Consider the following 27,524-nt stretch of genomic DNA (forward strand, 5'->3'; position numbering starts at 1 on the left):
CCGCGAAGGCCCTCCCTGGCCCCAGGCAGGCAGGGGTGGGGAGAGGTAGGGAGGAAGCAACTTACCCTCCCTCTTCTCCTGCCTCCTCCTGGCTGAATGAGGGCCGGAAGCGGAGCGGCCGGAAGCAGGGGGCGGGGCTTCATCATGTGCCTCGCCCCCCGTACCTCACCCGGGGGAACTGCGATCCCCCACGATCCCCCCCAAAATGACCTCTGAATAGAATACTGCCTTACAAAAATATTCTGACATTAAGGGGGTGACTAGACTAGAACCCTTCTTCCCAATGCCCTGTTTTCTGTGAAGTGAGGATTTTTGGATTCAATAACACGACTGTCACCTGCAGCTTGAAGTGGTACAGCCCTGACACAGGTTTACCACCACTTCGGCTGTTGTGAGAACTTGGCCTCAATCCAACCGGATCAAATATTTTCTTCTAACACTTTCTCTCAAGTATCCAGGTCTGCCAAATCTGGCAGCTTTGGAGCAGGTGGTATTCAAAGAGGAGAGAGTGTCGTACCGTACTGAACAGGGTCTTCTTTCTTTGAGGTCTCTGGCTGGTCATTCCAGAACATAATATTTGCCTAAATTCTTGCTAGGGCAACGTGTTCTCTGAGCAGCCAAGGCCAAAGAGTCGCCTTTAACTCTGCTCGCACAACTTTTCCTTTTCCAACTGCCTCGTTCTGATCCGATGCTTGGATGAGATTGTTTGAAGGCATATGTGCTTGGAAAAAAAGAGCAGGAACTAGACATGAAGCCGTCCTTCGACATAAATATCATATTTTAGTTGCAATTCGAGATCGAGTCCAAAATTAAATGAGTCATTTTATGAACACCGACTCCTTGTTGGGGAACTAAAAAAGAGTGATTGAATTCTTTCTTTATGCACCACTAGGACTAGCCTGGCAAAGTCTCCAATATTCAACTTTCATTAAAAAAAAATAATCACCTAATAAAACCCTTTGATTTTCTTGCGACTGCCAGAATTTCTATAACGATCGTTTTCATGAAGCTGCTTCAGGCTTCTGCCACCTTTATCATCCCATCAGGTTGAATCGGGTGCCAAATCGAACTGTTCTGTGGCTTCGGTTCAATTGCACTTAACAAGTCATAATATATGGAAATTTGCATCTGCAAACGCTACCGTTGCCTGCACATGAGTGTTCCTATTGAGGCGCTCTCTGTGATTTATTAGGATCAGATCTCTCACTTCAGTTGCGGTTGGGTTACCTGATCTGGATGATGATACCAAGTACTTCAGTATGTCATTCCCAGCCAAAGTAACATCTTGGGTTTTGATATATAAGCATCAACATAGAGTGTACATGGACTTTGCACGTGCACGCTTTCCTGGCTCCAAGCCAGAGGCAACTGTACTGAAGCATCAATACATTGATCTTATCATTTTTGACATCGGAAAGGAGTAAAAAAAATATTAAGAACTGCGGAAATGCAGCATTTCTCTTTCAAGTTTGCTCCTGTTTTTTTGGTGACATTTGGCTGTACCCGTACAGTAAAATTCCATTTATTTTGATGCGTATGTTGAGAATATCCAAGATCAGTAAACGCCAGCTAAAATCGTAGAGGAAGGCTGGGACAAGTCACATGATTTCTATCGACTCTTTAAAGACTATAACACATTTTCAATTTTCGGCTTAAAAGCTGGATATTTTCTGAACATTTATAATTTATATATCTATATATAATTTATAAATGATCAGAAATGTTACAAATGTTCAGAAAATATCCAGCTTTTAAGAAAAAACAATTGAAAATGTGTTATAATCTTAAAAGAGTCGAATGTCTTAAAGGATTCAGCTGAAATCAGTTTCCAGGATGAAAACTATGATCCTAAAGCTTGTTTATACCCTCCTACAAATCTAGTTTGGTGTTCAAAATTAGATCATTCAGCACCATTGTGACTGAGATGACCTCAGGAGATACGAAAGCTTTGCTTATGTTTTGTAATGGCTCTTTCATGCACACAAAATACCACCTGCAGCTATCGGGGGTGTGGGATCGTCCCTAGCGGATGACAGGGTTGTGGGGACATATATCGCTGTTGTGGTTCAGTTATAACATCTTTAGAACACCACCTTGGTTGTATGATTCAGAGTGAGTATTGGAGCACCGATTTTATTTTTACCAATTTTAATTAACTGTAGTACTCTGTATTATTGTATTTTATATTGTTTTATTGTTATGATCTGGCATTTTATGCCCTTGTTAGCCACCCTGAGCCTTTGGGGAGGGCGGGATATAAATCCAAAGAATAATTTTAAAAAATCATCAAATGTGAACATGCAGATACAAAGCTAATTTTCAGCAGAGCTTCTGGATCTATCAGCAAAAGGCACGATTTCAACAATCCGAAACATTGTTCAAGATTTTTCCTGTTCCTTGGCTCCATCATCAACCAAAAGGAAGACTGTACCCAATAAATCAGAAGGAAACTGAGATTGGAAAGGGCAGCCATCAAGGAGCTAGAAAATATACTTACGTATAAGGATGTGTTGCTGGTGACCAAGATCAAGTTCATTCATGCCATCATATTCCTCATTACTATGTATGGGTGTGAAAGCTGGACAATGAAGAAAGTTGACAAGAAGAAAGTAGATTCCTTTGAAATGTGGTGTTGGAAGGAGAGTTCTATGGATATGACCAGAATAAGCCTGAACTCTAACAGCTGAAATGATTAAATGAGGCTACTGTACTTTGGTCACATTATGAGAAGGCAAGAGTCAGTGGAAAAGACAATTGTGCTAGCCATTGAAGGCGACAGGAAAAGAGGAAGGTCCAACAGGAGATGGGTTGGCTCAGTCAAGGAAGCCAAAAAGGCCCTCCGTTTGCAAGACTTCAGCAAGGCTGTTAACAATGGGATGTTTTGGAATTAATTCATAGGGTCACCATAAGTTGGAAGCAACTTGATGACAATTAACACACACAGATCTGTGTGCATTGCAGACAATCACCGTAACACCCATGGTTTGGGTTTTGACTTGGACGAACACTAAAGGAATAAGAGGAATCTCCACACTAGTTAAGGAATAACATTCCCACACAGTAACAAAAATAGGAAATTGATCATCCTACCCATTGTCACGCAGGACAGCCGTATGTTATCTATACAATTTGTAAAGCACCTATGACTGTACTTGTGCAGTCTTGTAGAACAGTATCCGCTCTGGCAAAATAACAAGGGAAAGGGGATCTGCTTACAAGAATCAAGAAAGCTCTCTGTCAGACTATCAGTGATTGGTGGAAGCACTGTGGAAAGAAAAACCCACCAGCAAAAAAATCTTTTTTGTTGCAAGAGCTATTTAACTCTGCTGACTGGAAAGGGGTCCTGTCAGTTTCATTATCTGCTGCCTCCCTCTTACCAACATCTAACGCTGAACTCAGCTTTAACTGGCTAAACCAAAACAACCGATATTAACCCTGTTTGCTTTCCTATGATTTCCCATTCTAACAGTGATAATTAACCAATGGTACTTTTATGTTTCATTTTTTTCATCATTTAATAAATCAGTGTACATCCTTTCTTGCTGTGACTGCAGTTGATACACCTGCTACATTTAAATTAAAGGAGCAAGAAGGGCACCCCATGGGCTAAAAGCCCCAGGGCCTGGCAGGGCTCTACTGGTAGCAGGAGCTCCTTTGCATATTAGGCCACACACCCCTAACGTAGCCAATCCTCCAAGAGCTTACAGAGCTCTTCTTACTGGGGCTACTGTAAGCTCTTGGAGGATTGGCTACACTCGGGGTGTGTGGCCTAATATGCAAAAGAGCTCCTGCTACCAGTAGAGCCATGGATGGCTGCCCAGTGTCAGGTGCCTCGTGCTTACTCCTGAGCAGGTCTTTTCTCCCAAGGACACTTTCCCCCTCAAGTAGGTCTTTTCTTCATTTGGAACTGGCCCTGGCTGGCCTTCCTCCTGCCTGCTCCTGCCATGCCCTCACCCATCTCCTGGGCATCTCCTTCTGCCTCATTACAGTGCTGCTGGCATCCTTAGGGTGGAGCCCATGCTCCCAGGGATGGAGTACCCGGGGATGTGACACAATCCCATTTTGAAACAAACACAGGAGAATTAACCTGTCCTTAATTGTACCACCAAGTTTAGTTTTATATTGCCTTGTCTCTTTGCTTAACCACCAAGTAGTGGTGGACAGATATATCACACCAATACCCTCCTGAGAGAACTACGGCTCCTTACATAATCTGGAAATAAGTCATTTTAAGAAGCTTCAATTCATACTAATCATATTCTCTGAATGTCACTTTCAGCCAACTTACTTATCAGAGAAAAGTTGAAAAAAATATTTTATGAATCTCCAGCACCACTACTCCCCACCCCTGACAAAAGTAACCCCCCCAAAATGTGAGCCTCACTGAAACACCAATTTCCTTCCTTCCTTCCTTCCTTCCTTCCTTCCTTCCTTCCTTCCTTCCTTCCTTCCTTCCTTCCTTCCTTCCTTCCTTGTATCAATCCATACCAAGTATGACTAGTATCAATCCATCCCAAGTAGGAGTAAAAGGAAGAAAGGAAGAATTTAAGCCAGAGTGCGCCTTGGTGTTTAGTCATGCTGGCCACATGACCACGGAAATGTCTTCGGACAGTGCTGGCTCTTCGGCTATGAAACGGAGATGAGCACTGCAACCCTAGAGTCGGATTCGACTGGCAATAAATCTTATCTATCTTTCTATCTTTCTATCTTTCTATCTATCTATCTACCAACCTATCTACCTACCTATCTATCTACCTATCTACCTACCTACCTACCTACCAACCATATTAGGGAAGATGTCTTGTCACAAGCTGCCCTAATTCTTGTGGCCTGAACAAGAAAAGCAGCTAAGAAAACAATATTTGCTGGCCTAGAATCCATTAAAAAATTAACTAAAATGTTTAGGGGATGCTCGTTTCACTGGCACGTAAGTTGCTTGATCCATTTCTTTCTAGCCTCCTTATATCACGGACATTTGAACAGACCACGCTTCAACTTACACCCATTATCTGCTTTACATCTTCACACCCCACCCAGATAAACATGGAAGCGTTTTTGTGTCTCAAAAGAGTATAGACAGTAAGCACAGAAATAAGCAGTGGCGACATATTACACGCTTCTAACTACAGTTTAGTTTGGAACAGGTCTTGTCGTTTTCCAGTAGTTCTCTCCGAAAACCACTGTTTTTTTCTCCCAGTGGAGTGGATGATGAGATTCTAATTGCCCGATTGTGCTCAGAACAACAGTAAATACCAGGCTTGACATGACAAGCAGTCCCAGCAAACGAAACAGAGAACCCAGCTGTAAGGTATTACAGGGAGTTCAGTTCAGCCCTTGTTGAAAAGAACTTGAGTTACAGCCTGGTTTTACTTAACAGAATACAGATGCATGTTTAGTAAATCCAGCTGTGGTTTACCCGACCAAGGCAGTGGGTTTTTAAAGGTAGTTAGATTGACAAGAGAATGCAAAAGTCAGTACTGGGATACAATCCCAAAAATGACAGAATGGTTTCGGTCCGAATCCAAGGCAAACCGTTCAACATCACAGTAATCCAAGTCTATGCCCCAACCACTGATGCAGAAGAGGCTGAAGTGGACCGATTCTATGAAGACCTACAACACCACATAGAACTAACACCGAAAAATGATGTCCTCGTCATCATAGGGGACTGGAATGATAAAGTAGGAAGTCAAAAGGTAACCAGAATAACAGACAAGTTTGGCCTTGGAGAACAAAGTGAAACAGGGAAAAGGTTAACAAAGTTTTGTCAAGAGAACACACTGGTCATAGCGAACACCCTTTTCCAACAACCTAAGAGGCGACTCTACATGTGGACATCACCAGATGGGATTTCTTAAAAACTAATAAACTCTGCCCACTTCACGTTCCTGGGATCCCAGATCACTGCAGACTGTGACAGCAGCCATGAAATTAAAAGACGCCTGCTCCTTGGGAGGAAAGCGATGGCGAACCTAAACAGCATGATAAAAAGTAGAGACATCACCCTGCCAACAAAAGTCTGCATGGTCAAAGCAATGGTATTCCCAGTAGTCATGTATGGCTGCGAGAGTTGGACTATAAGGAAGGCCGAGCGCCGAAGAATAGATTCTTTTGAACTATGGTGCTGGAGAAGACTCTTGAGAGTCCCTTGGACTGCAAGAAGATCAGATCAGTCAATCCTGAAAGAAATCAACCGTGACTGTTCCCTGGAAGGCCAGATAATGAAACTGAAGCTCAAATACTTTGGCCACCAAATGAGAAGGGAGTCACTGGAGAAGACCCTGATGCTGGGAAAGATTGAAGGTCAAAAAAGATGGGGACAGCAAAGGATGAGATGGTTAGACAGTGTCATAGATGCAACGAACATGAAATTGAGCAAACTTCAGAGGACGGCGGAAGACAGGAAGGCCTGGCGTGATCTGGTCCATGGGGTCGCAAAGAGTCGGACTTGACTGCGACTGAACAACAAAGATTGACCCTGGATGCTGTTAAAATACAGTCTTTTAAAATGTAGTTTAAAACTTGTTATTTGCAAGGTACAAAACATTAGGTTGGATTCAGCCAGCTGCTCTGCTGAGAGAAAGGGAGGAGAGTCTCCTTTTTGGCCACCAAAAAGCCTATGCTTTTCAAAGGAAATACTAATATGTACTCAGTAAAACTAGAAGTAATGCACAACACAAAGGGTTGTTATTTGCACAAGAAGACGGACCCACTTTAATATCCTTGTAACGTCCCACAGTTTCATTCTTCGACACGGCGTGTTTACTTTGCCGTTTGGTTATCACTATTTTAAAGAGGTCCCTGCAGAGGTATCTGGCTTATATGGGGAATCCTTGGCCTGAATTTCGGAAAGGAATCACTTTGCAAGGCAGCGTCTTGTCCTGCTGCTACCCTCTCCCTCCCACACACCCGTGGCCTTTATTGAATTACATATGTTTACTCCAGCATGGTTTTTTTCCCTAACAAGGAAATGAGGCTTCTTAAGGACAATAGTTTTTCAAAAGAACCTCAACTCAACAGTGAGAGGTTCGACATTTGTGGGGATCACTTTAAATGGCAGTGGGGGAGTAGGGTAATGAGAAGAAGAAGAAGAAGAGATTGGATTTATACCCCGCCCTTCACTTGGAGACTCAGAGCGGCTTAGAAACTCCTTCCCCTTCCCCTCCCCACAACAGACACCCTGTGAGGTGGGTGGGGCTGAGAGAGCTCTGACACAAACTGCTCTTTTTCAAGGACAGCTGACCCAAGGTCACATCAGCAGGTGCAAGTGGAGGAGTGGGGAATCAAACCCGGTTCTCCCAGATTAGAGTCCACACACTTAACCACTACACCAAACGGGAAGTTCCCCCATTCGAACCCCGTGTCAGCTGCAAGCTAACTCTGGCACGCCTTGGCCTCCCCGTGCAGAACAAACGTGACAGTGCTAGCATCTTCTGTAAGGAGCTGACAAAGGTGAAGCACCTGGAACTTTGGAAATCACTTGGAACTCTTCAGCTGAGTGATATCAATGCCAAGCGTTACTCTAATGACTGCATCTCAATTTACGCAATTCCATTTTCGTTCATATGAGTGATGGGTCAGTTACCATTCCCCCCTCCCATTTCAGTTATCTGTGTGACCGTGAAAGGTGTCGAAAAACATGTGAAAGGCTTTGGGGTCCTGGTCTATTCCCAGTTACCTCGCTAATTTAAAATTGGAGGTCGGGAAGGAGACCCGTCCACCACTAACCAATCTATACCCATGTCTGCACTGAAATATCTTCTTCAATGCACGGCGTTCCTTTTATAGTTTGCAGAATAAAATAATTCCATTTGTAAACAAATCAAAGGGGGGGGGAGGACGTGTGGGGCTCTTTTTGTAGCAGGGACTCCTTTGCATATTAGGCAACACACCCCGAATGTAGCCAATCCTCCAAGAGCTTACAGAGCTCTTCTTACAGGGGCTACTGTAAGCTCTTGGGGGATTGGCTACATTAGGGGTGTGTCGCTTAATATGCAAAGGAGTCCCTGCTACAAAAAGAGCCCGGATGCCTAAAGAGACTTTTAAAAAGGTATTATGACGTAGGGAGGCCCTCCAGGTGGAACTTGGGGGTCCTCTGGAATTACAGTTCATGTCCCGGCTACCGAGATCAGTTCCCCTGGAGAAAATGGATGCTTTGGAGGGTGGACTCCGTGGTGTTCTACGCCATGGAAGTCCCTGCCCTCCCGAGGTTCGACCCCCAAATCTCCAGGCGTTTCTTACACTGGATCTGGCAACCCTATATCCTTGTCTTAAAAAAAGTAATTCAGGCACTCACCAATTGGAAGAACCCAATTGCATTAGAGTTTATAAAAATTTTGGCACTGAGGACATTAAGGACAGGTTCCCCCCCCCTCCCAATTGCAGTTTCTATTATGTCAGCTCAGCATTAAATAGAATCTGCATTTATCATCAGTGGACCGCAGCTTTTCATGAAATTTTCCCTTCATGGCTTCTTTTTCTTTTTGAAAACTTCTTGGTGTTATGTTTAAATATTGTTACATCTCAGCTTGCATTGCTTCTAATTCAGGACAATACATTTTAAGTGCAAAGCTAAAAGATTTGGTGCAGTTAATGACAACATAACTTTTACTAAACACGGTGCGGGGAGGAGGGGAGTCAGGCTTTTAAATAGCCACTTTGGGCTTACCTTGTCGTTTCTTTTTCGGAACGAAGTGTCCCTTTTGTCTGAAAAGGCCTGCATCCTGAAGAGATTGCTTGATTTATCTTTCCTCAAGTAGCCACCTACTCTCAGGAGGTTACGAGGAATCTCATCCCGATGCATTAGACGGCTGAGTTTAGACATCTTCAGCTTCTCTACCAAAGAGCCAAGAAGCTGCTGTACTCCCAGGACTACTTGTTCTAGCCCATCTAACTTTTCCGCTTGCTGTTCGGCATTCTTGGTCATACCTTCCAGTTTATTGTTAATTTCTGCGCACAACATCTTCACGTCGAAACTGCTTGGATTTTTGGATGTTGTAAAGGATGGTCCAGAGCCTCTTCTTTCCCCCTTCAGCTTCTCAATCTCCTTGTCCATGCAGGAGATTTCCTGAGAGACGCAGTCCAGCTTCTGGAGAACACAGTCTTGCACAGTCAGGATCTTGTCTATTTTCTGATCCAAGGAAACAAACTTCATATCCGACCCGCTCATATGTTCAAGGCAGCCAATATTGTTGTCTGTGGAATGGGCAGCTTGTAAGGTCTCTTCTTCTGTAAAAGGGTGCTGATTTTGTAAAGCATTCGGATCAAATATCTTGGCCAACGAGTTGACCACCGACAGAGTCTTTTTGCTGGAGGTAGTCATGATGCCAGTTTACCTAGACACACAGCTGCCAGACGAAAAGAATGTCTTCAGAAGTTTATTCGCTTCAGTTTCCTCAGGCATGGCAGCAAATTGTTCCGTAAGTTAGAGAGATGTAAGCAAGAAGTAGCCAGGAAAGAAAACCAACAACTTCCTTCTTGTTGACAAAGCATGTAGAAAATAAAGCGAAGGTCCAGGCAGACATGTGTTGAGCATCTTAAATGCACTCGCAGTTGGTGACATCGGGCCTCTAGGGAGGGTAGAACTATTTGCACCCAAGTGGAATTTGACAGCAGAAAGGCTACGGGACATTCGAGAACCGCCTGGAGCCAGAGATGTTTTGGCAGCAGCATTGCTGATTGTCAGAAATATGCCTCTGGTATCCAAGTGGATCCTTCGTCTGAATAAACTAAGAACCCATAAAGGGGAAGCTAATTTTGGGTGCCTGGGAGTCTTAGCACTTCATGCAAACTGTTCAGATTAAATTCAGGTGGGGTAGCCGCGTTGGTCTGAAGCAACAGAACAAAGTTTGAGTCCAGTGGCACCTTTAAGATCAACAAAGTTGGATCCAGGGCATAATAAAACTTTGTTGGTCTTAAAGGTACCACTGGACTCAGACGTTGTTCAGATTAAAGTGCCAGTTCCTTCATGAAACGTCTTTGCTGTCCCCCCCCCCCAAAGCATGTAGCGTGTCAGTTATTAATAACATTTAAAAATCTATAGCTTACAGATATGCTATGCCTTTTCTTTTTTGTATCATAGTTTTTATGTAGGATATAACCATCAACAATTAACCATAAGTCATCAGATAATACCCTCTATTATTCAACAATAAAAATACTTTCATCATTCCCCCCCCGTTATATCCCCCTCCCATTCCCCTCCCCTATATATGGCTTCCCACAGTGCTTCGACCTCCTGCGTTCTTAGTCCCAGTTCAATGTTGTTTTTCAAACTTCTTATATTTCATTAGGCAACTCTTATGTCTACTCCCTCTATCTTCATTTTCAATACTCTCTATAAAGGTTCTATTTTTAATCATGATCAAAACTAATTAATGTATCTTTTACATCTCCATATTTTTCCAAGTAGTCTTTTAGATCTTTCCTCTGCGTCTCTATTGTTCAATTTCCTTGTCATTTTGTCCATCTCAACTGCAAATAACAATTTCTTAATCCAGTCGTCAGTTCCCGGTATAGCTTCGGATATGCTATGCCTTTTCTGAATCTCTGCTTTATGACTAACTACCACCACCGATTGGAACAGTAAGAAGAAAAAAAGTTTTGTTTTATATCTGCTGTTCCTTTCCAGGATCCTGGCTCAGAATAACAGCTGCGCAAAACAATCACTTCGAACCAATACCAAACGTTATGAAATAATCTAACAACCATATAATTTCATCAGTCAAAATAATCTGCTGTAAAAACTGATGGTTTGGCTCCTTGCTGCTCGTAATTCATAGTCTTGTACAGCAACGGCATCAATTAGAAATGGAGGAACTTTGTAAACACACGTGTATTGTTTGCAGCAGATGGTTGATTTTTTTTTTAAAAAAGAGGCTATTATTCTCCCTACATTGTTTATAGCTGCTACATATAAAATAGCTATTAAAATATTTTGTTGCCATGTAAACCATGGAGCATGTAGAGAAACTTAGAAACTGGCTTGGCTAGGCTCTGATTCAAGCCACTGACATGCGCATAACTCTCCTGTCACTGGGGTGAATGCGAAAGCCCAAGTGTATTTTGGAATGAGAAGACAGTATGAACAGAGAGGCAGCCATGCAGACAATCCTGAGACTGACCTTGAATTAAATGGAGAACCCGCCACATGTGCAGGACTTCAATATGTATAATGGAGCACCCTCTCACACACATGTTCAGCAACATGAACGGAATCTGAGGAAGCGGATGATTTGGTTTTTTTGCACACCTGTCTCCCACGAAGGGCTCAAAGTAGCTAACAACAAGAGCTAGATGTCCCGGGTCAGAGCAGACTCAGCCAAGACCAAGGGGACCAGACAGAATCACTAACCAGAAGCATAAGTCAAGAATTCCGTCCAAGAATCATACACAAGGGAAGCCAGCCGAGGGTCTGAGAAACAGAGTTCAAGCAGGTCCGAGAGGTGTCATCAAGCAGGTACGGGGTCAAAGCCAAAGGTTCAGGAGTAGCATCCAGAAACAGGTCCAAGAGGGATGGTTGTGTGTCTCCAAGAAGGCAGGGCCGGATTCAGACTTGCTGAGGCCCTAAGCTATACAAAACCCAGAGGCCCCCTACCGCTTCAAATTACATCAGCTGGTCTCAGAAAAATATAAAATATATACGCCTTTTTAATATTTGAAATCATTTTTTTTATTGTGTTTTTATTTGAGGCCCCAGCAGATTGCGAGGCCCTAAGCTGTAGCTTATTTAGCTTATGCGTAAATCCGGCACTGCAAGAAGGTGACGAGTTGCTCCCACGCCTTCCCCCTCTGAAACGCCGTCCTTTATCGGCAGCTCAGTTAGGTCTCGTTGCTTGTGAGAGCGCTGTCCATTAACTCCACACGTTCTGTCAGCTAGCTGCCGTATCTGTGTAGTCTACCCTTCCCTCTTCCCGCCTTGCTTGCAGCTCAGCAGCTTGCCGTAAACATGCCAGGGAGACCGTGGGAGCTAGACGCCATTATCAGTCTGGCCTTATGCATTAGGGAGGGCTTGGGGTCCACATTTGGTGTGAATTTTTCTTCTCTCGGGAAACCATGGGACTCTCCCGCTCATTATGTAATCACCCGCCGGGAGTCTTCCCGCCCGCGCGCGCTCGAAGTTCATTTGCTTAGCTAATCGCCTTGCCCAGCTATATGTATTGGGATGTTCCCGCCTTCTAGTTATTCCTAACAATAATCCTGTGGACATGGCAAAGGTCATTTCGGGGGGATCGCGGGGGAACACAGTTCCTCCGGGTGAGGTACGGGGGGCAGGGCACATGATGAAGCCCCGCCCCCTGCTTCCGGCCACCCCACTTCTGGCCCTCATTCAGCCAGGAGGAGGCAGGAGAAGAGGGAGGGTAAGTTGCTTCCTCCCTGCCTCTCCCTACACCTGCCTGCCTGGGGCCAGGGATGGCCTTTGCGGGGCTTCCTTGCACTCCCGCCGGCCTTGCAGGTCCACCGCCGGGCCCCTCATGGTGCTCGGCAGTGGAGCTGCAAGGCCGGCGGCGGCTGGGACCATTGGGGGCGGTGTGTGCGGCCTTATGACACACTTCTGGTGATGTCAGGGGGTGTGGCCTTATGACACACGTCCGGTGATGTCAGGGTGTGTGGCATATGCTAATGAGTTCCCCCAGCTCTTTTTCTACGAAACGACCCCTGGGACATGGTACCAGTCTTGTACACTAATAAAACATAACGCTTCTTGAGAAACGTGTGTGAAGAGTTACTTGCTGTGGAACCTGACATGTTCCTCTTGATCTGGCAGCCGCCGGGCAGCAAGACGTGCGCTCTGCCTCCTCTCGACTGACTGCCCACTCTTAATTGGATGACTCTTTGAAGTTTGTCTTTCACAATTTCCCACAAAGAAGCTGGTGTAGTGAAACTGGCATTATAGCTAGCCTGTTGGGAGTCGTGTTTGGGGACTTTACGGAAGCAGAGAACGGAAGATAAGTTGCCTGACAACCTCCACCGCTTCCAGTTTTCAACAAGGTCAAATCACAACAAAGATACTTGATGACTGGAATACATGGCATTCACCTGTTGAATGAATGAATGAATGAATGTGACTGGATCAGTTGTTTATAAGAGGACAATAAAAGACTGCTGAATTTTTGGAATACTGTGTGCAATTCTGGGCACCACACCTTAAAAAGGATATTACAGCTTTGGAAAAAGTGCAGAAAAGGGCAACTCGAATGATAAAGGGGTTGGAACACTTTCCCTATGAGGAAAGGTTAAGGCGCTTAGGGCTCTTTAGCTTGGAGAAACGACGACTGAGGGGTGACATGATTGAGGTTTATAAGATTATGCATGGGAAAGAGCAGGTAGAGAAAGAGGTACTTTTCTCCCTTTCTCACAATACAAGAACTCGTGGGCACTCCATGAAATTGCTGAGCGGTCGGGTTAGAACGGATAAAAGAAAGTACTTCTTCACCCAAAGAGTGATTAACACATGGAATTCACTGCCACAGGAAGTGGTGGCGGCTACAAGCATGGACGGCTTCAAAAGGGAATTAGATAAGCTTATGGAGCAGAGGTCCATCAGTGGCTATTAGCCACAAGGTATAGATAGGGACTCTGGGGCAAGTGATGCTCTGTCTTCTTGGTGCTTTGGGGGGTCAACAGTGGGAGGGCTTCTAATGTCCTGGCCCCACTGGTGGACCTCCTGATGGCACCTGGTATTTCTGGCCACTGTGTGATACAGAGTGTTGGACTGGATGGGCCTTTGGCCTGATCCACCATTGGCATCTCTTATGTTCTTATGTTCTTTGGTACATAGAAAACGAGATACTAGTTGTAATACAAATTTAATTGTTCATACAAATTGTAATTTTCGTCACTCTTCACAGTGTTCATACTTCATTTAGACAACCTGTCCCATGATCTCTCTACTTTTGTAATCTCCAGGTGGTGGCTGGAGATCTCTTGGGATCACAGGTGATCTCCAGGTGACAGAGACCAGTCCACCTGGAGACAATGGCCACCTTGGAAGGAAAACTCCATGGCATTAGACCCCGTTGAAGCCCCCTCCCCTCCCCAAACCCGACCCTTCTTAGGCTCCACCTCTAAAATCTCCAGGTATTTCCCAATCTGGAGCTGGAAACCCTGTTTCCAGGCCATGTTGCCAGTATGGCTTCTAGTTCTGAAGGAAATGCTTGTGTGGGTATGTCATGATCTGGCCTGTGCCAGCACGGCCTAGCCGGCCTAAGAGGCCTGGCTGGCAGTAGGAGGCAGCTAGGCCTACAACTCCCAGAGGGCATTGGGAGAATCAGAGAGGCAGCTTCTGGGAGGAGACTGTTGAATTGGGTGAGGAGAGTCGGTTAGCCATTAACTGAGGAGAAACAGGGTGTTCTTCGGGTCTCTCTCTGCGGCCTGGTCCCACTGTGGGGACAGGCTGGTCTGGGAGAGAGGGAGCTACACTGGGCTCAGCGTGAGTGCTAGGCAGGCTGGGGGCCTGGAAGTAGAGACAGGTAGCTGCGTTAGTTTATGTTTATTTGTCCTTTCACACTGTTATTCCCTTTTGAAGCACCTTGCCGTGTCTTGTTTTTCCCTGCCCCACTGTTGTTTTAATAAACCCTTTTTGTGTAAGTATTTTCTCTGCCTGGGTCAATCACGCCTGTGTTCTCGGCTGTAAAAGGGGCTTGGGAAGGTACCCTGGGCCTCCCAAGGGACCATAAATCCAGGGTGGTGGCGGCGGAACCCAAAGACCCCTCTGGGGTCATGACAGGGTATGTTAAGGGCTGTCAAGTTGCTTCCAACATATGGAGACCCTATGAATGAATGTCCTCAAAATTGTCCTATCACTAACAGCCTTGCTCAGGCCTTGCAAACCAAGGGCTGTGGCCTCCTTGGTGGAATCTGTCTATCTCTTGTTAGGTCTTCTTTTTCTGCTGCATTCAACTTTTCCTAGCATCATTGTCTTTTTCACCGACTCTTGTCCAGTGTTCCCTCTAAGCTGAGTTAGTGTGAGGTAGCTCACAGATTTTTAGCCTCCGGCTCACGCATTTTTGCCTTTAGTTCAGGAAGGAGGGCTCCAGAGCAAACTAATTTATCCAGCAGCCAAGTCGCTCGCTCACAATTTAAATGCCAGTAGCTCACAAAGCAGAATCTTTGCTCACAGGACTCCACAGCTTAGAGGGAGCATTGGTCTTGTCTTCTTATGATATGACCAAAGTACGATAGTCTCGGTTTATTCATTTTAGCTTCTAGGGAGAATTCAGGCTTGATTCAGTCTAGAACCCATTTAATTTGTCTTTTTGGTGGTCCACAATATCTGTAAAACTCTCTTCAGCACCACATCTCAAAGGAAAACTACTTTTTTCCTGTCAGCTTCCTTCATTGTCCAACTTTCACACCCATGCATAGTAATGGAGAATACTGTAAAATGAATTAACTTGATCTTGGTCGCCAGTGACATATCCTTACTCTAAGGATCTTTTCTAGCTCCTTCATGGCCACCCTTCCCAGTTTCAATCTCCTTCTAATTTCTTGGTTGCAGTCTCCCTTTTGATTAATGATGGAGCCAAGGAATAAAAAAACTTCAACTATTTCAATGTCTTCATCGTCCACCTTGAAGTTGTGTAAGCCCCCAGTAGTCATCATTTTTGTCTTCCTGATGTTCAGCTGTAATCCTACTTTGGCGCTTTCTGCTTTAATCTTCAGAAGTAGTCATTTCAAGTCTTCACTGTTTTCTGCCAATAATGTGATGTCATCTACATATCTCAGATTGTTAATGTTCCTTCCACCAGTTTTCACTCCACCTTCATCTAAATCTAATCCAGCTTTCCTTATGATATGTTCTACATACAGATTGAAGAGCATGGGACAAAAATGCATCCTAGTCTGACACCTTTGCCAAATGGAAACCATTCTGTTTCTCCATATTCTGTCCTAACAGTGGCCTCTTGTCCAGAGTATGGGTTGTGCACAGAGTACAGTGGCACACAGGTTGTGCATAGAGTACAGTGGCACACCCATTTCCTTTAAAGCCAACCATAGCTTTTCATGATCCACACAGTCAAAAGCTTTACTGTTATCTATGAAACACAAACTGATTTTCTTCTGAAATTCTCTTGTATGCTACAGTATCCAAAGTAAATTTGCAATATGATCTCTAGTGACTTTTCCTTTTCTGTATCCAAATTGAACATCTGGCATTTCACATTCCATATACTGCAACAGTCTTTGCTTTGAGCATCACTTTACTTGCATGAGAAATTAATTTGATGGACCAAGAGCTACTGCAGTCTTTGATGTCTCCTTTTTTTTAATTGGGTTGTTTCCAGTCTGTGGGCCATCATTTAGTTTTCCAAATTTGTTGGAACAATCTCATTAAGATTTTAATGAACTCCATTTCTGTGGGTTGAAACAGATCTACTGATATCCTATCTAGTCCTGGTAATTTGATTCTCCCAATTGTTCTCAGTGCAGCTCTCATTTTGCTTTCCAAAACACCGCTTTCTCTCATTCTTCCTTTTTTGTTGTTCTCTTCTGTTTGTCTACACTGTTTATTATAATTGTTCTCTTTGTCTGTACAAGTGAGTCACTGGATAGATGCATTTAGGTTTTTGATTCTGTTTTTGTCACCTCTTACTTTTGCTTCTCATTTATCTTTAGCAATTTTAAGAGTTTCATCAGTCATCTGATGCTTTTCTTTTCTTTTGGCTACAGGAATGGTCTTTGTTTATTCTTCTTTGATAATATCTCTGGTTTCAACCCATTGTTCTGGTTCACTTAAACTTAGTAATGCAAATCTGTTCTTTACATGATCTTTAAACTTGTCAGGGATGTTGCTTAGGTTCTATTTTGTTTTTCTTCAGCTTTATTCTAATTTTTGATATTAACCATCATGATCTGTACCACAATTGGCTCCTGGTCTTGTTTTAGCAGAGGGAACAGAGGTTCTCCATCTTCTGCTTCTGAATATGTAATCTATTTGTTGGCTGTCTGGTGATGTCTGCTGTACAATTGTCTGTTTGGTTGCCTGACACATGTGTTTGCAATGAATAAATTGTGGTCTTCCCAGAATTCTATGAGTCACTCAGCTGCTTCATTTTGTGTTCCTAGCCCGAATGTGCCAATAATATTTGATTCTGCTTCATTCCCTACTTTTGCATTCCAGTCACCTCTGACTATCAGCACATCTTGTTTAGGTGTGTGATCAGTTTCTTCCTGGACACTTGTGTAAAAGCTTTCAATTTCTTCCTCATCAGTATCTGTCGTTGGGGCATAAACTTGAATGATGGTTCTGAAGGAACTGCTTAGCTCTGTGTTTACTCATTTTGAATGATCAACATTATGATAGCGGACGTTACTTCCAAGCTTTTCTCAACAATGCTGCCACACTCCCTTTCAGAGATGAAAGGCAAACTGAATAGTCCACAGCATTTAATTTCAGTTGCAAAACTAGTAAATCAGAATACAATATGCTGAGTGTTTTTAACTATTGAAACTGCTCCTCCCAGCTACATCATCATAATTAGGCATACAGGAACAGGGCTTCATGGGTAGCAATGGTGCAGCCTGCCTTAACATCTGGCTGAACATCTGTTCGAGCCCCACCGTGGCCGGAGTGAGCTCCCGGTCTGCGTCCCAGCTCCCACCCACCCAGCGGTTCAAAAGCCCGTTAAAGGGCGAGTAGATGAATGGGAACCTACCCTTAGTAGGGTAGGGGCACCCCCCTCGTCCGAGGAGTGTGGTGTGCGGTGGCGGCAGCGGCGAAGGAACAACAACAATGGCAGCAACGGCGGCGGTGACGGCGGATCCTGGCGGCAGAGACGAGGCAGCGCGGCGGAACATCGAGAGCCAGTGGAGCGATCCCTGGTGGCCTGCGGAGTTTCAACAGAAAGCGGCCAGCGCGAGCAGCAGAAGGTGCGGATGACGTCATCTCCCGGCGCGGCAGAGCCTATCGGACGGAGCCAAGGCCGGGAGAGACGAACTCACACACCGAGATGGCTGCCTCGCTGGAAAAGAACTGCGCTGGAGAGAGGAGCGTCCTGCCGACCGAAGGACCCAAGGAAGCCGAAGCCGGAGACCAGAAGGAAGAGCCGCCACCACCGGGGTGCTAGGTAGGCTGACCCAACCAATGTTCCCTCTAAGCTGTGGAGCCTTGTGAGCAAATATTCTGCTTTGCGAGCTACTGGCATTAAAGTTGTGAGCGAGCGATTTGGCGGCTGCATAAATTAGTCTGCTCTGGAGCCATCCTTCCTGAGCTGAGACAAAAATATGTGAGCCGGAGGCTAAAAAACTGTGAGCTAGCTCACGCCAACTCAGCTTAGAGGGAACACTGGACCCAACCCCTGAGAATGTGCCCATAGTTAGGGATCCATAAAAGTGATTAGCACTACAAGTTGTAAACCGCACAGAGACCCCCATTGGGGGGGGGTTAGGGCAGTATATAAATCGAAGGTTAAATAATAAATAAATAAATAAATAAATAAATAACTTTGAAGATGAGCTGGGGTTTGCAGGAGGATGCATCTAATTTGGTCCATGCTGCACCAATCCTATGACTTGTTATTCCAAAATAAATTCCACTTTCAATGTTTTTTATTCCGGGGTAAGCATGGATAGGATTGCACCCGTGGAGTTTAAAATGTCTCTGCCCGTAGTATTAGAGTATGATATTTGTCTTGCAATTATTCTTATTGGTCTGTTCCCCTGAAAATTAGCACAACATGTTGATTTAAAACCTTCTCCCCTAATGTGCTGGTTGGTCCCCCCCCCCCGCCGGCTTCACTTGCTGGGAGTTTATTTAAACGGGAGAACATTCAAAACAGTATCTTCTACAGGCAGCCAGAAATGCTACAATCCACTCAACTGCTACAGGATTCTATGACATGCATTGAGCAGGCCATAAATGCCATCCCAAAGAAGAATTCTATGGACCTCGGCTGAATATAGTTTTGTCCAGTGTTCCCTCTAAGCTGAGTTAGTGTGAGCTAGCTCACAGTTTTTTAGCCTCCAGCTCACAGATTTTTGTCTTAGCTCAGGAAAGATGGCTCCAGAGCAAACTAATTTATGCAGGAGCCAAATTGCTTGCTCACAACTTTAATGCCAGGAACTCACAAAGTAGGATTTTTGCTCACAGGATTCCACAGCTTAGAGGGAACATTGGTTTTGTCTATATTAGAATTTTGTGTTGACAGAGAAACTGAGAATGAAAAGTCTCCTTGCTCTGTGGCAATTTCAGCCCAACCGTGACCCTGCATTAAGACCTCCTCTTGTACAGAGCAGACATCTGTAAGATTTAACACGCAAACACAGCTAGCAGGGCATTTTCTACATTGATTTAAATGCTTTTGATTTAAATGGTTGTGATTTAAAAGCAGGAAACTGGATGAGGGAACAACCCAGGGTTTAGGGATCCCTATTTCATGGAAAGAATAATACATAAGACATCCCTGAAAAGACTGTGAAAGCCAGAAGCAGAGAAGTTCCAACAAAAAAGAGTTATGTTTAAAATGTTTAGGGATTTTCAGAGTACGTCTGCTAAAAGAATAGCTAAATCCTCCTGACATTTGGACATCTGTAAAAGCCCCTGTTAGCCAGCCACAAAGCTCCAGGAGAGGTGTTTGCACCATCTGTGAAACAACCCAGTTCGCAGAAACATTCAACTCTGAGGTATCTGTGTGGTTCACAAATGACACCAGGGCAAAAGGGGTCATGTACAATTCCAAGGTAGTATTTCCTCCCTCACTTTTAAATGCCAAAGGTCAGTCATATGTCAATGCTCATGAAGGAAGACAGCTACTGTGGTGGACCGCTCAGCATGGAGAGAAGTCCCTCTGGAGAGCCAACGACGATGAGGATTTTGCAGACATCTTTCTTGCTCCACGCTTCTAAAGGTAAAGGTTCCCTTGCTCGAAAGCCAGTCGAATCCGACTCTAGGGTAGCGGTGCTCATCTCCGTTTCAAAGCCGACGAGCCAGTGCTGTCCGTAGACATTTCCGCGGTCATTTGGCCGGCATGACTAAACACCAAGGCGCACGGAACGCTGTTACCTTCCCACCGAAGCGATACCTATTTATCTACTTGCAATTTCTTGCTTTCGAACTGCTAAGTTGGCAGGAGCTGGAACTAGAGACGGGAGCTCACTCCGTCATGCGGCAACCCGGGTCTCGAACTGCTGAACTATCGACCTTCCACAGCCTGCAGTTCAGCGTCTTAACCACTTGAGCCACCGCAGGTCCTAAGTTGGGACAATTAGAAAATCAAATGTATGGCACACAGCACACATGATGTTGGTCAACGTGAGCCGCCAGTAAGTTTGCCACCTTCCATCCTCCTGAGCACTGGCTAAATGAGGCTGAGACACATGCCTGTATCCTTACCGGCCTGGCCATCTGTACACCTTCTTTGCATGCCATATAATGGAATCCTGCTCAAAAGATGAGGTCCGGCAGGGGGAAGATGAAAGGATTTCAGCCAAAAAACAAGTGGGAGAAGCTGTGTGGCCGAAGTCGTTGCTGCATTAAACGATTTTAAAGGCCTGTGTCAGTATCCTGCATTTGGGAAAATGGTCTAGCACAAGGCTTCCCTGTGACTTCAATACTGACCAATGCCAGGACTGGTTTCATGGTGAAAAATCTGCCATGTGTAGTGGTTAAGTGCGTGGACTCTAATCTGGGAGAACCGGGTTTGATTCCCCACTCCTCCACTTGCCCCTGCTGATGTGACCTTGGGTCAGTCACAAGCTCTGGTACAGCTGTCCTTGAAAAAGAGCAGTTTCTGTCAAGAGTTCTCTCAGCCCCACCCACCTCACAGGGTGTCTGTTGTGGGGAGGGGAAGGGAGAGGAGTCTGTAAGCCGCTCTGAGACTCCAAGTGAAAGGCGGGGTATAAATCCAATCACCTGCTCCTCCTCCTCCTCCTCCTCCTCCTCCTCCTCCTCCTCCTCCTCCTCCTTCTTCTTCTATAAATATACCATAAGCAGTGCACTCATGAATAGGGGGAAACAGAGACAATTATATGATAAATGTTTAGAATCAGAGCTTACGCTTCCCACCAACAGTGCCATCCCTAAAGAGACTTTCCTTGGACTAAGTCCACTGGATAGAGCGGAGTAGGATTTAAAGTAGACATTCTCTATCAAGCCTAAAAAGAGTTATGCCCTTCTAAGTCCATTGAAGTCAGTGGCCTTAAAAATGGTGTAATCCTGCCTAGAATCGCACTGTGTCTCACCTGTTTAGAATCAAAGCTTACGCTTCCCACCAACAGTGCTATCCCTAAAGAGACTTTCCTTGGACTAAGTCCACTGGATAGAGTGGAGTAGGATTTAAAATAGACCTTCTCTAGCAAGCCTAAACAGAGTTATGCCCTTCTAAGTCCATTGAAGTCAGTGGCTTTACAAATGGTGTAACCCTGCCTAGAATCCCACTGTGTCTCACCTGTCCCCATAGTTCACCCAAAGGTCACCTGCTGGGGACCAGCTAGCAGTCTCACAGTCGATTTGCCTCAGTTTGGGTGTGAAAAGACCGTCAAGTATCTGATCTCAAAGTAGCTGCTATGAGCTCTGAGAGCCTACTGACTTATTCTTCTTCTTTGCTCCTCTTTGATAAGGTGGAAAGAGATGGCAGTGGTCTGCTGTGACAATAGTTAGAATTCAGAAACACCACTTTGTGCTAGAACAGGGGTCTCCAGCGTGGTGCCTGTGTGCCCACCAAGCATTTTGGGGAAGTGGGTGGGGCCAGGTAGAGCTTTTGCCCCACAAGGCTTCTGATGAACTACTGGAGATTGGATCGGTTGTGAGGGTTTTTTTATATGTTGTTTGGGCAGCAGCTGCCGCTGCAGCGCAAGGACCTACACTGTTAGATCGCCGCTAACAAAGGTCCGGAGAGTGATTTCAGCAAAGTGAATCAGCTTTATTGAAGAAACGAACAAGCACTCAAACGCATTCAAAACCAGAACAGTTTAACATTGGGAGCTAGGCTCCTTTTAAACATTCCCGGGCTAACATAGCCACGCCTATTTACAGTAAACAACCAATGAGGTTGATGAGATAAGGTCCAATGAGAGTCTTTCCCTCTCAGGGAACTGGTACAGTTCTGATTGGTCGTTGTTGTGGAGCGACCAATAGCAAAGCAGGTCGGAGGAGCCTTGTCTGGCTCGAAGCTTTACATGGGGAGTGAATGCGGCGATTCATGTAAGCATTTCAATACATTACATACACTGTTACTGAAGCTAAGCTGCAGGGATCGTTCCGTGGCTGGCGCTACCTCCTGCGGCAGCCATTGTGTCGCGGTACCCACCCGTGCTGTGTCAGAATTCCGAATGGGCCCAACAGGCTCAAAAAGGTTGGGGACCCCTGTGCTAGAACATGTGCAGGAGATGCAATCCTGAAAGCGGTTTCTGGAGTACCACTGAAAGTGGGGGGGAAATACTATCGGAACGCTAAAGGATATTCCATTTGAAGCAAGACAACGGAGAAAGAAGTACAAAGAGCTTGTGCTTTTCCTTCAGACAAACTCAATTGGATATAAATGGCTATTTCCAGAAGGCGTTACTTTCAAGTTTAAGGATAAAAAAGAAAAGATTGACTCTGTTATGAAAGTCCAAGAATTTCTAAGGGTCCAGCTGGGAAGACCAGAGGACGGGAAAAAAGAAGAGGACAGCAAGTCTAGTGGCGAGCTGGACTCGGGTTCTTCCAGAGAGGACTCTCTGACGGAACAAGGGGCAGCTGCCCCCAAAAGTCCTTATAAGCTGTGGAAGAGACGAGGAAAAGAGAAGTAAAGGCTGAAAGACTCTGAATTGTGCCTTTGAGAACTGTGAATGGGGATGGCTGGGGGGTACTGTTCTTAGACAGTTAAGTTTTAAGAGTTAATGAAAAGGAAAAAGTACTCAAATGTCTGACTCAGTTTATATTGATCTAAATGAAGTGAAGACTTGATGTAATGAAGCTAGTGAGGATCTCCTCTCTTGGGTTTTTAGACAGTAGTGGGTTTCTATATTTTGTCCCGTATATGTAGTCCCCCTTTCCTTTTTCTGTGATAGTTTTTGTAGTTTGAAAAAAATAATTAAAAAATCCCCTCCGGGGGCTCAAAAAAAAGAGAGAGAGAGAGAGAGAGAGAAAGGAACCAAACCTACTGTAGTAAAGAATATATTTTCTACCTAAATTAAGGTTACTCTTTTATTCCTTTTCACATTTATTTATTTATTTTATTTTATTTACAACCTGCCCTCCCCAAAACCGACTCAGAGCGTTTGATAGATGCACAATTAAAACCTTCTAAAATATGAATCAAAGTCAATAAATACAATAAAATCAGTAAGACAACTATTATAGAATTGAATGTGGTGTAAAACTCATACAGAGGTCAATATACCAGCATCTAAAAGAAGAGGGAAAGGGGGGGGAAGCAAGGCGGGAGGGAAAGAAGCAGGAGGCCAAAACTAGCAGTAGCCTATCAGTAGGGTTGCCAAACCTTATTCTCCTTGTGGCGGGGGGACTCCCGGACGTCTATGTTTTCCCCTCAAATGGCTGTGGCCCCGCCCCCAGAGTGCCCGGTGTCATCACGTCACATCCGGTTTCCCCCGGGGCCCGATTCCGTGGCGGCGGAAATCGGGCCTCCAAAGCGGGGGGAAATCCGCCCCCCGGGGGGATTTGGCAGCCCTACCTATCAGCTAGGAGCCCGTTACTGCCCTCACCCATAGGCCCAGTGGAACAACTCAGTTTTGCAGGCCCTGCAGAATTGTACCAGATCCTGCCGGGCCCTTATCTCTCCTGGAAGAGTGTTCCACCAGGCCGGAGCCAGGGCCGAAAAGGCCCTGGTTGAGGACAGCTGGATGCTCTTTGGGCCATGGACTACCAGCAGATTTTGGTCACTTGGGCGTAACGCTCTACAAGACACATAACAGGAAAGGCGGTCCCGAAGGTATGCTGGTCCCTGACTATTAAGGGCTTTGAAGGTCAGCACCAGAACCTTGAACTTGATCCAGTCTTCAATCTGGAGCCAGTGAAGCTCATAGAGCACCTGTTGGATATGCGCTCTATCTGTCAGAACCCTTGCAGCTGCATTCTGGACCAGATAGCTGGCAGGCCAGGCCAGACCCCTGGTCCGGCCACAGGACCTCCATCTTCGCTGGATTTAGTTTCAGCCTGCCCTGTTTTAACCAACCAACCATGGCCTCCAGACCCTTGGCCAGATGTTCAGGGGTAGCCTCCAGCCTGCTGCTCATCAACAGATAGAGCTCGGTGTCATCAGCATGCTGGTGACACCCCAGCCCATGATTCTGCTCCAGCTGGGCAAGGGGACACATAAAGATGTTAAATAACATTGGGGAGACGATAGCCCCCTGGGGGACTCCACATACCAATGGGTATCGTGGTGAAACCCTCTCCCCTAGAGCCACCCTCTGCCCCTGACCTTGGAGAAAGGACCTTGGGTTCTGATGGGAGAAACCACGTAAGGCTGATCCCTATGTTAGCAAGGCGGTGGGTCAGAACGTCATAGTCAAACATGTCAAATGCTTCCAAAGGTCAAGCAATATCAGCAGGGCCTGACCTGGCTCGATCCAGCTGCCTGCAGAGATAATCTGTGAGAGTGACCAAAGCCATCTCCAACCCATGGCCAGGAGAGAACCCAGGTTGGAAGGGATCCAAGGCTGTGGTTTCATCCAAGAAAGCCTGGAGCTGCACCACTACCGCTCTCTCAATCACCTTCCCCAGGAACAGTAAGTTCGACACTGGGCAGTAGTTGGCCAGATCACCAGGATCTGAAGATGGATTCTTCAAGAGCAGCTGAACACTTCCTCTTTCAAACTCCCCGAGCCTTCAGGGCAAAATGGTCTGACCGCAGCACTTCCTGTATGTCCATAGGACTCACATCTAACCCTATGGCAAAGATCAGATCCAGTGGGTGACCTGCGTGATGTGTGGGACCTGAAACAAATTGGGAGATTCCCAGTGCTGCCATGGAAGACACCAGGACCACAGCCTGCAAAGAAGCTGCAGCATCAGCATGGATGTTGAAATGCCCCAATAGTAAGAGTCTGAGGAACTCCAGTGCCCAGCCTGCTACCGCCTCCAACAGGCTCATCAGGGTATCTGCTGGTGCACTAGGCAGACAGTACACCAACCAGATAGTGTCAGGTAGCCCTGTCATAGGTCTCGAATGTGGAGGGGTGCCCTCCTCCTTGTTCTCAGCTCTTCCCTGTCCTGCTTCTGTGCGCTATCTCATGCTTGACCTTGCTGTCTCCAGCTGCAGTTACCTCGGCTGGGAAAGGTAACGGCCTTTGTGCTTTGCCCGCTTGCTTTTGCCCGCACACACGAACTATAATCATTGGCTTGCACTCATAGGGGGGATGTTCGATTTTACTTTAAGTCAGAGGCCCTTATACTGACGGCCATTCCTGACACAATCTGTACACGTGTTCTTTAATACTGGAAGCACTAATAAACAGTTATCTTCTTATGAAGCCCTGTGTGGTGTGACCTGATTGAGGAACCTGACAGATAGCCAGTTTCTCCTCAACGTTGCACACCAGGCCAACACAGTGAATACTGGAGATCTTTGGCACAGGGAGTGCCTTGAAGGAGAAAGACTCCCATATGAGGACTGCCACACTCACCCCGACACTTTGTCCAGGACTGGTGAAAGACCGAGAAACCCAACAGAGACAGTTCTTTCTGGGCGACTGTCTTGCCCTCTCTCATCCAGGTCTCGGTCATGCATGCCAGGTCCAAATGAAAAAAAATCACATGAAACTGCCTTATACTGAATCAGACCTTTGGTCCATCAAAACCAGTACTGTCTACCCAGACTGGCAGCGGCTCTCCAGGGTCGCAGACGGAGGTCTTTCCCATCCCCTCCTGCCCAATCCTTTAACTGGAGATGCTGGGGATTGAACCTGGCACCTTCTGCGTGCCAAGCAGATGCTCTTCCACTGAGCCACAGTCCCTACCAAATTTTTAAATTTGCATTCAATGAAAACCAGAAATTGTAGCAGGCTTCAGAGCTTCAACCCTTCCTGGCCTGATTCTTCTCAGCAGAACTCAGCCTTTCACCTTAAAAGTACCGATACACACCCTCCTCCCCTCTCCTGAAGTTCCAGCCATTCTGCAATTCCAACCATCCTTTCTGCTATTCCAGCCATTCTTTCTAGAGCTATCTCTGTCGATGACAAAACGTAGCATCATGGAGCTTTTGTATACTCTCGTCTAATGTACTGAGATTCTGCTATGACCTGGGCTTTTATTCCTGAGGGAATGTGAGGGAACAGAGTTCTGGAACCTCTTCAACAAAATTATTTTAAAAATGTTTAAAAGTTCATGAGTTTTCAGTATACAGATCGAAATCTTCCTTTCCCTCTTAAGAGTTCCGGCACCTCTTTTTCCACACACACACAAAAAAAGCCCAGGCTATGACTGAGTTTCAGTCCGGAGGAGGAGGAGGAAGAGGAGAAGGAGAAGGAGGAGAAGGAGAAGAAGAAGGAGAAGAAGAAGGAGACGGAGAAGGAGGAGAAGGAGGAGGAGGAGAAGGAGAAGAAGAAGGAGAAGAAGAAGGAGACGGAGAAGGAGGAGAAGGAGGAGGAGGAGAAGGAGAAGAAGAAGGAGAAGGAGGAGGAGAAAAGGAGATTGGATTTTACCCCGCCCTTCACTCAGAATCTCAGAGCGGTTTACAATCTCCTTTACCTTCCGCTCCCCACAACAGACACCTTGTGAGATACGTGGGGCTGAGAGAGCTCTGAGAAAACAGTCCTTAACAGAACAGCTCTGACAGAACTATGGCTTGCCCAAGGTCATCCAGCAGCTGCGAGTGGAGGAGTGGGGAATCAACCCCGGTTCTCCCAGATTAGAGTCCGCGCACTTAACCACTACACCAAACTGCTGAAGTGAGTGTACTATGCAACACATGAATGCTACGGGCTGTTAAGATACTACTGCTTGTTAGAAATGGTATCATGAACTCAACAACAATACATCCTGAAACCACAGCAATCACTTTTGACTGTCACAGCATCTCACTGTAAGGGATTTCACAGGTGTGTCACGCCTTGTGCTGAACAACCTTTAGGCTTGTCATTGTGATTTTCCAGATTATTACTTTCATTGCTGACTGCCTCGAGTCAGTATCTGGAGAAAGCACAGCATGGGAATCCCTCTTACGCAATCTTGCTTTTATTTGTTGACTCAGCACTTCTGACCAGTTACTTCGGAGTGCTTATTTGCTGAAGGCAGCGGACTGAACATCTTATTATTTATGGCCGCTGGCATCAAACATAACAAACAGGAATTCAAGTAGAAATATTTCAGTAATGAAGTCTGGTCCTAGCCTGTTCTGGCTACAAGCCACCCATTGGTACACACTGTCATTCTCTATTACCCCTCCACTTTATCACCAACAGACCAAACTTCAGTGTCTCATACATGTATTCTCTTTTCCTGTTTATCCATTCCCTGGTTAAAAACCCCAGCACCATGCTACAAACATATCAGTCTTATACCAGTTTTACTGTCCAAGCTTTCCCTAGAGACTCCTGGGAATTGTAGCTGGGTGAGGACAATACGGAGATTTTGCATTTTAAAG

The 27,524-nt window shown here is 45.5% G+C and overlaps 1 protein-coding gene across 1 annotated transcript in view; it reads right to left on the reverse strand.

Moving 5' to 3' along the window:
* Positions 1-9,521, reverse strand: part of LOC107106205 (myosin light chain kinase 3-like) — a 53,044-nt gene extending 43,523 nt beyond the window's left edge. Inside the window, exon 1 of the mRNA XM_015406314.1 lies at positions 8,669-9,521. Coding sequence (XP_015261800.1) covers positions 8,669-9,322 — 654 coding nt within the window. The 5' untranslated portion in view covers positions 9,323-9,521. The remainder of the gene's footprint in view (positions 1-8,668) is intronic.
* Between the last annotated feature and the right edge of the window lie 18,003 nt (positions 9,522-27,524).

Source organism: Gekko japonicus, unplaced genomic scaffold (genome assembly GCF_001447785.1).
Source record: "Gekko japonicus isolate JY-2015 unplaced genomic scaffold, Gekko_japonicus_V1.1 scaffold2002, whole genome shotgun sequence".
Classification (NCBI taxonomy): Eukaryota; Metazoa; Chordata; class Lepidosauria; order Squamata; family Gekkonidae; genus Gekko; species Gekko japonicus.